At 36.9% G+C, this 12,244-nt stretch overlaps 1 protein-coding gene across 3 annotated transcripts in view; it reads right to left on the bottom strand.

Annotated features, from left to right (window-relative positions):
• Diaph3 (diaphanous related formin 3) overlaps nucleotides 1-12,244 on the bottom strand; it is a 481,958-nt gene that overhangs the window by 342,913 nt on the left and 126,801 nt on the right. For all 3 annotated transcript variants that reach the window (XM_046466464.2, XM_058586107.1, XM_058586106.1), the window contains 2 exons: nucleotides 2,243-2,317; nucleotides 2,088-2,157 (listed from right to left, as the gene is read on the bottom strand). In XM_046466464.2, coding sequence (XP_046322420.1) covers nucleotides 2,088-2,157; nucleotides 2,243-2,317 — 145 coding nt within the window. The remainder of the gene's footprint in view (nucleotides 1-2,087; nucleotides 2,158-2,242; nucleotides 2,318-12,244) is intronic.

Raw genomic sequence — 12,244 nt, 5'->3', positions numbered from 1 at the left:
ACCCAAGGATAAGACTTTCACAAAGACTTCTCTGTCTCCATGATGGGAGAATGTTTACAGAAACAGCTAAGCCAGTCATAAAATGCTCACTTCTGTGACGCCCAGGACTGGAAACAGAGCAAAACAGCAGGCATTGGAACAGAAACTACAACTTGCGTTGATAATCATAGGAATTGTCAGCAGATTATAAAGTACCATTTAAATCTGGTTCACAAGGTCAATCAGTCAATGATTACCAAGAACCAAAGAGCTCAGTTTGTACTCAAAATCCTGAGGATTAAGGAAAGCTTGTACCCAGCATTTCCCTTTCATTTCCCACCTACCTCGCTGCCCTTAGCCAGTGTCTATCATTCTGAATCAGAACCATGTAGCTCCTCCAGCCATTCAAGATGACTCATGGTGATGTCCTTCAAGTGGTACTACCTACTTTCTCTGCAAAACCCTCTGACTCTTAAAATAGTGTGTGAGAAGGATAGAATATAAGCATTTTCTGATTTCATGGCATTAACTGTCATCCTGTGGCTCCAAAGACCCATCACAGGCAGTATCCTCTGATTTGGTTCATGTAAAAATGTATAGTGCTCATCCAATCATGGGATTGGAATGAGGCCTGATTGTCACTATTCAGTATCTATAACTAAACAGAGAAATACCACCAACTTGTATAAAGTTACTCTCAATTATGTATAAAATAAAAGCAAAGAGAAACCAAAACTATTGACTCTACATGCAAAATGGCCAACTTACCAGTGATAGCAATTAAAGTGCTTTTAATGAAAGCTATTATAGGCTACAGAAGTGTGACAAATTTTGGAAGATCTAAGGATGTAACTTTCTGAATATCAAGGAACCACTCTGGGTAATATAACTGGCCTTTTCTAAAATGAGACCAATGCCAGGTTCCCCGTGCATTCTACATGAGGCCCATTATTACCTAACAGAATTTCAGGCCACTGAAGATGATGTTTTAGGTAGGATATGATATTCTTCAAAATATGATCCACATAACAATTTGATTTTTAAAAAATGTACCTTGTATTTGTCTCTACTTTCAGTCTATCACAGGTAAAATTTCTAATTTCTATATTCTCACTTTAGAAGGAGTCTCCTAAAGCAGTGCTATGAACTCAGTAGGAAAATACATCTCTCCATCATCAGTTTTGGAAGAAATGTTAATAATTTAAGTACTAGTACTTAAGTATGTAGTCTAAAGTTTATTTAAATAGAATAAGGCAAAATGTCATACATTGAAATTAATCAGAAACATACAGAGTTTGCATGCAACAAATATCAGCAAACACCATCAATAAAATTTTCTTCTCTGAGGTCCAACAGCAACTAAAATGTTCAGTACTACTTCACTCATTGTGAAGTATACATACTTAAATGTTCAAACTGAAGTAATGTCAGGAAATAATGTCAATTTTGATTGTCAACAATGCATGGAAGAAAAAAAGAAATGTTACAGATAAATGCAACTTCAGTAAAGAACATAAAACATCTCTCCTTTCTAATGTATTCTCTTTAAATATGAAAATCCTACAGATATTCCATATTATTTGTGGTCTCAATATTATTTGTATTAATCAAGACTGCTCCATTTCTGGAATCTTCTCAGACCTGTTGACATTAATTTCATTATAGATTATAATTCCCTGGAATGTATACAAGTGTTAAGTTGTTCCAACTTGAATCCTTGGTAATAATTATCATTACACTATTTTTTAAATAATCAAGTTTAATAATCATCTATTATTCTAAGTTGGATAATTCTGTATTTTTGAAAATTAAAAGAAGATGAAAGAAAAGAAGGGATTTAAAAACGAGAAGGGGGAATGAAAGAAAAGAGAGAATTTATCTACATATGAGGATTTACACAGCATAAAAAGTCCATTCAATCCCAAGTGTCTCATGTTGCAGGATAGTTTGTTTCATACAAACTTGGAATCCAATTCAATATCTCCATTATGTACTGAAAAGCACATGAGAACAATACATCTCATGAATGCAAATAAAACCCTATATTACAAATATCTAGTTCATATAAGAATTGATGATGGACAAATACTAATTATCTATGTGCATACCTGTGTATTCATCAAGGCCTTTAGACACTGTATGACTTTGTGTTGGTTCTTCTTTACAACTTTTTCTTGGCTGTATAAATATAAAAAATATCAGTATTGGAATTAAAAGGGGAAATACAAATATAACTGAATTGAAAATTTTTTGCAGTACTTACATTTTTCCACTAATCAATTTTTCCAAAATGTCTAGTAGTAATCCAAGTCCCTCATGTCCAAAGCTTTCCACCCAACTGAAAAAATGGAAAAAGGTAGGGTTACACATTAAGTCACTACTTGAGTTTAGAATGTCATGATAATGCCTATACACATAAGGATTTTTTGCTTGCTGTACTCAAAATCATACATACACACATAATAACAACAAATACAAAATCATTCATGATTCATAATCTTTCATAGTAGAAGAAGGGGCAATATGGGATAAGATGGTGAAGAGCAACTCAGCTTGCACAGGCCTGTTAAGCCTATCTCTTCCATGTTCCATGTTCAAAAGCATTATGTTAGTATCTTGAAGACATACCCAGCAATAACAAGTATCTACATCACAGAAACTTTCAAAACCACCATAGTTTCACCCACCCATTCACCTAGATCAGGCTATAAAACATTTATCAGCACACTACTTGATAAACGCCATCATGGACTATTTCAAAATGGGCAAATGAATGAAGATCTGTAGAGGAAAGATGCAGACTAAGAAAAATATTACTGACAAAAATTGTCAACATAATAAAAAGGATGCTGTACAAGAATTTCACAAACTACTAAAATGCAGCTTACTGAATGTTAAGAATTTCCTAAGTTTCATAGTTGACTTGCATAAAATGATTTTTAATGAATATTTCCATCTTGATAAAATTGCAACTGTTTTGTAAAACCACTGATCCAATCATGACATTTAAGTAAGACATTGTTACTACTACACAACAACTTACCTTGAACATAGAAAAACCACCTTGGTAAAAATGAATAGCTTATTTCACTGGTGATTTGGAAACCTACACAAATAATACATTGATAATAATATATCTCCAGAAAAAATTGGGTGGGGAAAAAAAAGCTATACTAGGGTTCACAGGTGTATATTTGTTTGTATGTAAGACTTTATATATGCATACAATTTGAATAATAAAATGTTAGAAACAAAATTTCATCAAATTATCAAAAATAGAACATCACAAAGTATAAAAACAAGTTTGTGTAAGTCACATGTCATAATATTACTTTGTTTTTTATTTTAGGTACAACATTTCCAATTAAACAAGAGTAAAACATATAATCAAAACAGCATGATATTGGCATAAAAACAGACACATAGACCAAAAGAAAAGAACAGAAGGCCTAGGAGTAAACCTAAAAATTAACAACAAACTAATTTACAATAAAAGTGCTAAGGATATGCAATGGAGAGAAGGTCTTTTCAATAAATATTGCTGGGAAAACTAGGGAATTCTTATGCAGAAGAGTGAAACTAGACTCCTAACCTCTCGCCATTTAGAGAAAAAAATCAATTCCAAATGGATTGAAGACAAAATATAAGACTTGTGTATTGGTTTAGATGTGAGGTGTCCCCCCAAGAGCTCAAGTGTGAGACAATGCAAAAAAGATTGGAAGAGAAATGATGGGGTTATAGCTCTAACATAATCAAGGACTTAATCCCAGATGGGATTAATTGAGTGGTGGCTGGAGGCAGGTGCAGTGTGGCTGGAGGACATTTCCTCTGGGGACTTGGCTTTGGGGTAGGGGAGAATGTTCATATCACTAATCATGAGGAGAACACAAGTCAAATCCAGAATGAGACATCACCTCACTCTAGCACAAATGGCTACTATCAAAAATACAACAAGTGCAAAGTGCAACAAGCGCAAAAAAAACTACAAGACAAAGATATGAAGTAAAGAGAACCTTCACAAGCTGTTGGTAGGAGCAGCTGGTAAGCACAGTCATTATGGGAAGAGTATAGAGGTTCCTCAGAATTTCAAAACCACAACTACCACATAATCCAGCAATCCCCCTGCTGGGTATATATCCAAAGGAAATTAAATTAGTGTGTCAAAGTGACATCTGCACTCCCATGATTGTTGCAGCACTATTCACAATAACCAAGATAGGCAAACATCTAAGTATCCATCAGCTGAGGAATGGATAAAGAAAATTACATATAAGAGGAAGTGAGGGGAAAGGGGAAAAAAAAAAAACAAGAGAGAGAAATGAATTATAGTAGATGGGGTAGGGTGAGAAGATGGGATGGGAGGGGAGGGGAGGGGAGGGGAGGGGAAGGGGGATAGTAGAGGATAGGAAAGGCAGAATACAACATACACTAGTATGGCAGTAGGTAAAAAAGTGGATGTGTAACCGATGTGAATCTGCAATATGTATATAGGGTAAAAATGGGAGTTCATAATCCGCTTGAATCAAATGTATGAAATATGATATGTCAAGAACTTTGTAATGTTTTGAACAACTAATAAAAAAAAAGAAAAAGAAAATGTGGTACATATACACAATGGAATACCATTCAGCCATTAAAAGGATGAAATCCTGGCATTTGTGACAGCATGGATGGAACTAGAGATTATTAAATGAAAACAAGCCAGGCACAGAAAGACAAATTCTTCATGATCTCACAAATAGGTGGAATGGAGAAGAGTTGATCTCACAGAAGTAGGAAATGGAAGAGAGCTTACAGTAATTGGGGAGAGTAGGGGGAATGCAGAAATGTTGATCAAAGGGTACTAAGTCACAATTGAGGCAGAACAAGAACTCCTGCTGTGCTCATGAACAAGAGGGTAACTACAGATAACAATTATATACTCAGAACCTTCAAAAGCCAAAAGAATTTTGAAATTTTTTATAAGCATGCCTGTAATCCCAGTAGCTTGGGAAGATGAAGCAGGAGGATCACAAATTTAAAGCCAGCCTCAGCATCTTAGCAAGGCCCCTAGCAGCAATTCAGCAAGGCCCTGTCTCTAAAATATAAAAAGAGCTGGGGATGTGGTTCAGTGGTTAAGAGGCCCTGGATTCAATCTATGGTACCAAAAAAAAAAAAAAAAAAAGATAGAGATAGAAATGTTTAACCTGATTTAAACATTTCACAATATACATATGAATTAAAATATCACCATACCCCATTATGTGTAGAATTTTTATGTTCCTCTGTATGTGTATGCATTTTAAAAATTCAGTGCTTAAAATCCATTTTCTTCATTTGTACTCTGAAACACAGCTTGCCCACCTACAAATTTTCAGAATTTGATATTACAAAAAAAAAATCTAAACAGCATATTTCTTGCCACTTATATTGACACTCCCCTGTCAAGATGATTTTATTCATCTATTCTCTAACCAGGAAAAGTCACAGAATAACTAATTCAAAAATGCACAAACATAAGAAAGACACTCCCTGCAAAAGACTGAAACCTGCCTGCTATTATGACTAAAACAGTTAAAATAGATGTTTCTGTTTCCAATCAAGATGCTACTTCAAAAAAAGAAGAGTTACTCTGCATTATCAGTAACAGACAGACTGCCTGTAGGCATTTCATATCTTGCTTTCATGTCTCATGAGAACACCTAAGCATCTGCTTAACTGTTTGCCTTGTTGACATTCTATTTTGTATTTATTCTTATTTCACATGCAGCAGAGAAGCTTAAAATCAAACATATAAGGAATCATTTGAGAGCTAACTTAGTTGGTATTGAGATGCATAGAGAATCTGTGCTCTTCGGCCCCCAAGAGTTAGTACTTCCCCAGTGGGCCTTAAATATTTTGTTTGGAGTGAATTTTCAACCACTCTATATTCAATGTATATCCATAAATATATTCTAAAGCTAATATAAATAGTTTCTGATTATTCATACTGCTACCTTCAATGTGCACAATAAAGTTAATATTCACAAAACTGCCTTATACCAAAGTATACAAAGTGATTTTAAATTATGTTAGCACAACAAAGACTTTTTTGCACTAATTTTGCTTATGTTGTGACCCACTATAAAATTTATTAAAACATGCCAATCCATGTAAATTGGTAAAGCTCTCTGATCTGAGTAATTAAAAATACAACATAGCCATTTAAAATTTATCATTCCTAACATAATAATTATAACTAGAATAATAGGACCCCAATCAACTATTTCTAAACCCACTACATACCTCTCCTTTAAACTACAGAATATAAATCATTAAAATAAAATTTACACCTACTCATGTATATTACATGTAAACTAATTCTCTATCAAAGAAAACTTATTAAAGTTCCATGTGAAGAGAAATAATACAAAATTTATTTATATTCCAGGTTTTAATTTGCTGTGGGAATTAATCTTTCAACAACAAAATCAAAGAGGTGGGCAACACTATAAAGTATAACCAGGTTACACATTACATTTCATTAGAGATACCAAAAACAACAAAAGTGTGACAGGGTGCCCCAGTCTGGCTGGGCACAAATCATAAGCCACTCAAGCAGGAACAAACTTCATTTCCAAACTCATGGGAACCGCCACCCACGCAGCCCTTCCAGGCACACCACACACCAACCCGAACTCCCTCCACCAGAACTCCACCCACCAATGGGAACTCCCCAGGAACTCCAAAGTAGCAGGCACCTGAGGGGGACAGCAGGGGTCTATATACAATTGAATACACAGCTTAACATAACCATCAATCTCAATGGCTCCCCTCTCAACCATTACTTCTGGCAAAATGCCAGGGGCCATTCCTACTGTGGTTCTCAACAACAGGGTACTGAGAGAGGACACAAACTATTACTAAATAAAACATTAAAACACAAACTAAATTTTCCATATTTTAAGACTTGTGAGGCCAGCATATTGTTTAGCAAGTTGTCATTCACAAACCCAGCCTCTCAGTGGTTTCACCCACCCCTACTATTTTCAACAATATTATTTTTAAGAATGATGTAAAAATATCACTTCCTATCTTCTGGAAAGATGTTCAAGATAATAAGGGATACTGAGAAGGCTGATCCACAATCTTGACAGAGGTTTATTGAAAACCATAGGTTTCTCCAAAAGTGAAAATTCTGTCATCATCAGTTTAAGAAACAACCTAGGAAAAAACTGTAAACTGGTCTATAAATGATCAATCTTCAGGTAATAAAATCTATACTATTTGCCTTTTGTCAGCACAGCACCATCAGCATTTTGTGACTTGACCATAAACTGTATTCATGGTTGAATAAGCACTGTGTTAATACTGTTTCTTCATGAATAGAAATGAGAGATCAGTATGATATTTGTATTGGAAAACACCAAAACACAACATGCTAAATGTTAATTTAACACAAAATGTGCCCTGTGTGTGTGTGCGTGTGTGTGTGTGTGTGTGTGTGTGTGTGAGAGAGAGAGAGAGAAAGAAAGAGAATGGAGATTGGTGGGAAAACATATAACAGCGCAGCACCCCAGAAAAAAACCCCAACATGGCGTCTAACTACCCTCTTTACCCTCTTTGTTTCTTTCACTGGAGCGAAACATTCCTGCTGCACCAATGTTCAAACCCTGCCGGTGGGAAGCCTTAGCCCCAATTAGAATTAACTTCTTGGGCTCCAGAACTGACATATGGAAGAGCTTGCCAATAAAGGGGTGACCTGTTATCTACCTCAGCCCCTGCTACCTCTCTTAGACCTATATAAACACACAGCCTTTTGTAATAAAGCGGAAACCTCTTTGGTAATCTGTGTCGTGTGGTGCGGCGTTTTTCCAGTCTTACAGAGATTACAATCATAGGTCTTCTACCACTGAGCTACATCCCCAGTACTTTTTTATAAGTAATGTTGCTAAATTTTAATTTGAGACAAGGTCTCACTATGTTGCTGAAGAGCCCTTGAACTTGCTTGTGATCTTTCTACCTCTGCCTCCCATATGGTTTGAGATTACAGGCATGACCCACCAGGACAGGTTAAAATCTGCCTCTTAAAATTCTATATCGGGAGATATTAAACTCTCCTCTTTCTTAATTATCTTAAGAAAAACTTCTACAACTAAGACTTCCCAGTAGGAGTCTCAATGTAGGTAAAGAGGTTAAAAAAAAAAAAAAAACTTTCATAAAGAGAGAGAGAAAGTGAAAGGAAAGTGACCACAACACTCGGAGCAATCAAAAGATCTTTATTGCAGCAGTGCAACAAAGAGAAAGGAAAGAAGGAAAGAGAGAGAAAAGAGAAGAGATGAACAGGGAGAGAGCAAGAGCAAGAGAGAGACAAAGAGCGCATGTAAGAAAGATAAAGAGCAAGAGAGAGACAGCAAGAGAGAAAGAGCAAGAGAGAGGGGGCCTGGCAGGAGGGAGTTTTTATAGCCCAAATCTAATGGGGCCTCTGGGTCTGCAAGCTGCCTTGTTGGCCCAAGGGGGGGGGAGGGATTAAGTGTTCAGCCTTAAGCAGGGTTGAATGTTCAGACTTGAGGCAAACAGGTGATAAAGGACCAGATAGAGGGGGGTTTGAGTGCCTGGGCTATCTTGCAGCCTACATCTGTTCAGCCTGCCCAGCAAACAACACAGTTCAGCCTGCTCTGCACCCAACAGAAAGGGTGGAGGGACAAGAGAAAGTTTAGAATCACAAAGTTCAAATCACCTTTGAACATTAAAAAGTAGCTTGGTTTTTGAAATTTAGTTATTGTGTTATGCTCGAATTCGGGACCCCCAAAGACCACCAGAGACCCAAGATGGATGTAAGCAGCAAAGAGGTGTGTATCGCGAGCTAGCTTGGTCCTCTGCGCGCACACACACAGCAACTGGTGGCGCTGAGAGGCCCTGAGCCCAGGGTTTGCAGCAGTTTTATACATTCTTTGGAGAGGGCAGGGACTTCACATACATCATAGCATCTCTTAGCAAATCATCACACACCGCTGGAAAATCAAATAACAACTCTAAAACATGATTAGCACATTCACTGGCGGGAACAAGTTGGGTAGGGGTGATTGGTCAGTACAAAAGGGGTATTCATTTGAACTGATTGGTTTAAGCCAAGAGGGGTGTACTGCTGAACTACATGGTTTCCCAACATGTTATCAACCATCATAAACTACTGGGAGGGTTATCTGGCATCCCAGGTATTTCCCTGTCTCATGCTGATTGGTGGCTGCTAGGGGGCTGCTATGGATCCCCACCTAGCCTGACTGAGTCAGGGACACCTGGCGCAGCAGATCTCTCCTGTTATTTGTAGATAAACAACTTATCAGGATGGGAATGTGCCTAGGAGTGCTCTGTGGGTTTTTCCAAGGACAAAGGCCATGTCCCTTCCTTGGACAGGCTTTGCTCTGAGATAGAGGCTGGTTTTTCAATTGCTTAGAGAGACACAGTGAATTCAAAATTGTGTAGTTTCTGACATGTTTCTGGTTTTAGGAAACAAACACCACTACTCACCTCAAAGAGCAAAGGAGACACTAGTTAGTTATCAGATTTCCCTCCTAGGCAAAAGCAGCATAGTCCTATCAAGTAAGTTTCCACCCTTACTTTGTTTAAACTTGTTACCTATCTTCTCAAATGTGATTATAGGAAGGAAAAGACAAAGATGCCAAGGATTCTCAGAACTGGATTAAATCTATAAGTCTATAACAGCAACTTACCCAAAGAAATTCTGTAAGAATAGGAAGCATTTCTTATTTGAGCAAGCAGTGAGACAGACTAAGCACTCAATAAATGGTTTAAAATGAAACTTAATCTTCTTTTATTTTTATATGTAAGAAAAGAGCCAGCCAAGAGATGTTAAGAACACTTAGAAATATCATTTAAGGGTGCTGATACCCAGGCCTATGACCTTACTTCATAATACAGAAAAGGTCCTAATAGGAGCACTTCCTCTATACAACATTACAGAGCCTGTCTCAACCTTCATGCTGAAACCATCAGTTGTGATTTCGGAACTGGTATCCATACTGAACCAAGGATGAAGAATCTGGAGTCCCTGTCCTACATCAGACTTTAGAATTTGACTGACTGCTCAAAGGGTGTAACTACATCACCATTAAAAATCAAAGTGTTCATTAACAACTTCAGTCAGTCTTTTCTTAAGTGCTCACTGTGTGCTTGATCCTGCACTAGATACAAGAAACACAAAACTAAATAAAATATGTTTTCTGCCAGTGAAATCATCACAGAATAGTGGTTAAAACAAATGTGAAGCAAAATCATTTCCATAACACAATAAGTCCTATGATCATGGTACTATGGAAACAGAAAGTAACATCTCTGTGTATGAGTGTGTCCCCCTCCCCTCCCCCCTCCCTCCTCTCCCCCCGCCCCTCTCTCTCTCCTGACTTCAAAGCCACTGATGTCTGACCTAATTCTTGAAAGTTAAGTCATAGAAAGGAGACAGGTTTCTAAGGAGAGAATATATACAGAGATACTAGCCATAAAAGATATGGCTGTGATGACCACCACAGGTAGCTAAATCAGAAATAAAACCAAGCAAGGAGGAAAGGGTGTAATCTTGAAAACCTTATATATGATGCCACAGGCAACAGGAAGCCATCAAAGGGCTAGGCATGAATGGTAAGTAGGGTAATTGCCCTGCCCACCAAAAGATGTGTACAACCTAACCCCAGAACCTATAAATATATTGCTTCACATAGCAAAGCAGGAAATGTTGCTAATCAGAAGATCTTCAAATTGAGATTATAGGCATGACCCAGCGGGACAGGTTAAAAATCTGCCTCTTAAAATTCTATAACAGGAGATATCAAACTCTTCTCTTTCTTAATTACCATAAGGAAAACTTCTACAACCAAGTAGCACTTCCCAATAGGAGTCTCAGCGTAGGGCCATCCCAATTACCCAAGTAGTTCAATCTAATCACATGACTCTTAAAAACTAAAACTAAACTGGATAAGGAAAATGAAATGGAAAAGTCAAAATAAAAGAGACTCATCCTGCCCTACTGATTCTGAAAATGAAGTAAAGTGGAACAAAACCCCAAAATTCTTGGTATACTCTGAAAATGAGAATGTCCCTCAGCAAAGAGCTACAAAGGAAGTAGGACCCTCATTCCAACAAGTATAAGGAACTGGGTTCTGCCTACAACCCAAATGAACAAACAAATGATATTGAATCTCATAATTCATATACATGGAATGTCTCTTTATATATTTGGGTTTTCTTCGATTTCCTTCACCGTTATTTCACTTTTCAGTATTAAAGGCCCATGCCATAAATTCTTAGAACCAACAGTTATGGTTTTAAGCTACTGTAAATGCTAGTGTTTTCAGCTTAATTTTCTACAAGTTCATTGCTAGTATAAAGACATAAAATTGATTTATGAATATTTATTTTGAATCCTGAAATCCTGTTGAACTTATTAATAAGTTCTAAGAATTCTAGGAAACTTTTAAAAAATTCTCTGTGTAAAATCATGTCATATTCAAAAAAGGAATGCTTTCTTCCTTTGTGATGTATAGGCTTTATATTTTCTGTTCTTGCCTTAAGGCCCTGGCTAGAACTTCCAGCACTGGTGAATAAAGGTATTGAGAGTAAGCATCCGTATCTTGTTCACAATCTCAAAGGAAAATCATTCAGTCTTTTACCATCAAATATAATATTGGCTATACCACCTTGGTTGGGCTCTAATAAGTCCCCATGTATATGACTTTCTTAAGGCAGCCATAAAAAAGTACCACAAAGACAATTCTTTAAAACAACCCATACATTCTCTCATACTTTTGGAAAATATATGTCTAAGATCGTGATGTCATCATCAAGATAATGCTCCAAGTCTTCCTTCTAGTTTTTCGTAAAGGTGTCAACCCTAGATGTTCCTGTGTGTTACTCACCATATGGGACATTGGTAAAATGGCATTGTCTGTACCTAAAGATCATTGTTTGAGATTTTCAAATTAGGAACTTCATTTGCTTAACTGTCATTGGACCCTGTAACTGTTTGTGTTTCTGTGGTAGTTCATGCTTTTTCACAAATTGATATATTCTATCTAAACTGTTGTTTGTTGTGTTTAAAGTTGTTCAGTTGTATACTCCATTTTCTATTACTCTCATGAAATACCTAAGGCCTTATATTTTACAAAGACAACAGGTTTATTTAGCTCTCCCAGTGCAACGAAGGTATGCTCCTATTCAGGGGATATGAAGACAAATGTCACATCTGGATGACTAGATGCTGCCCATGGCCTCCTGTGAGTTGGGGACTTGC

This window comes from Marmota monax, unplaced genomic scaffold (genome assembly GCF_021218885.2).
Source record: "Marmota monax isolate L192 unplaced genomic scaffold, Marmota_monax_Labrador192_F-V1.1 WCK01_AAM20220418_F8-fsc00049, whole genome shotgun sequence".
NCBI lineage: Eukaryota > Metazoa > Chordata > Mammalia > Rodentia > Sciuridae > Marmota > Marmota monax.
This window is presented reverse-complemented; position numbering and strand designations above follow the sequence as displayed.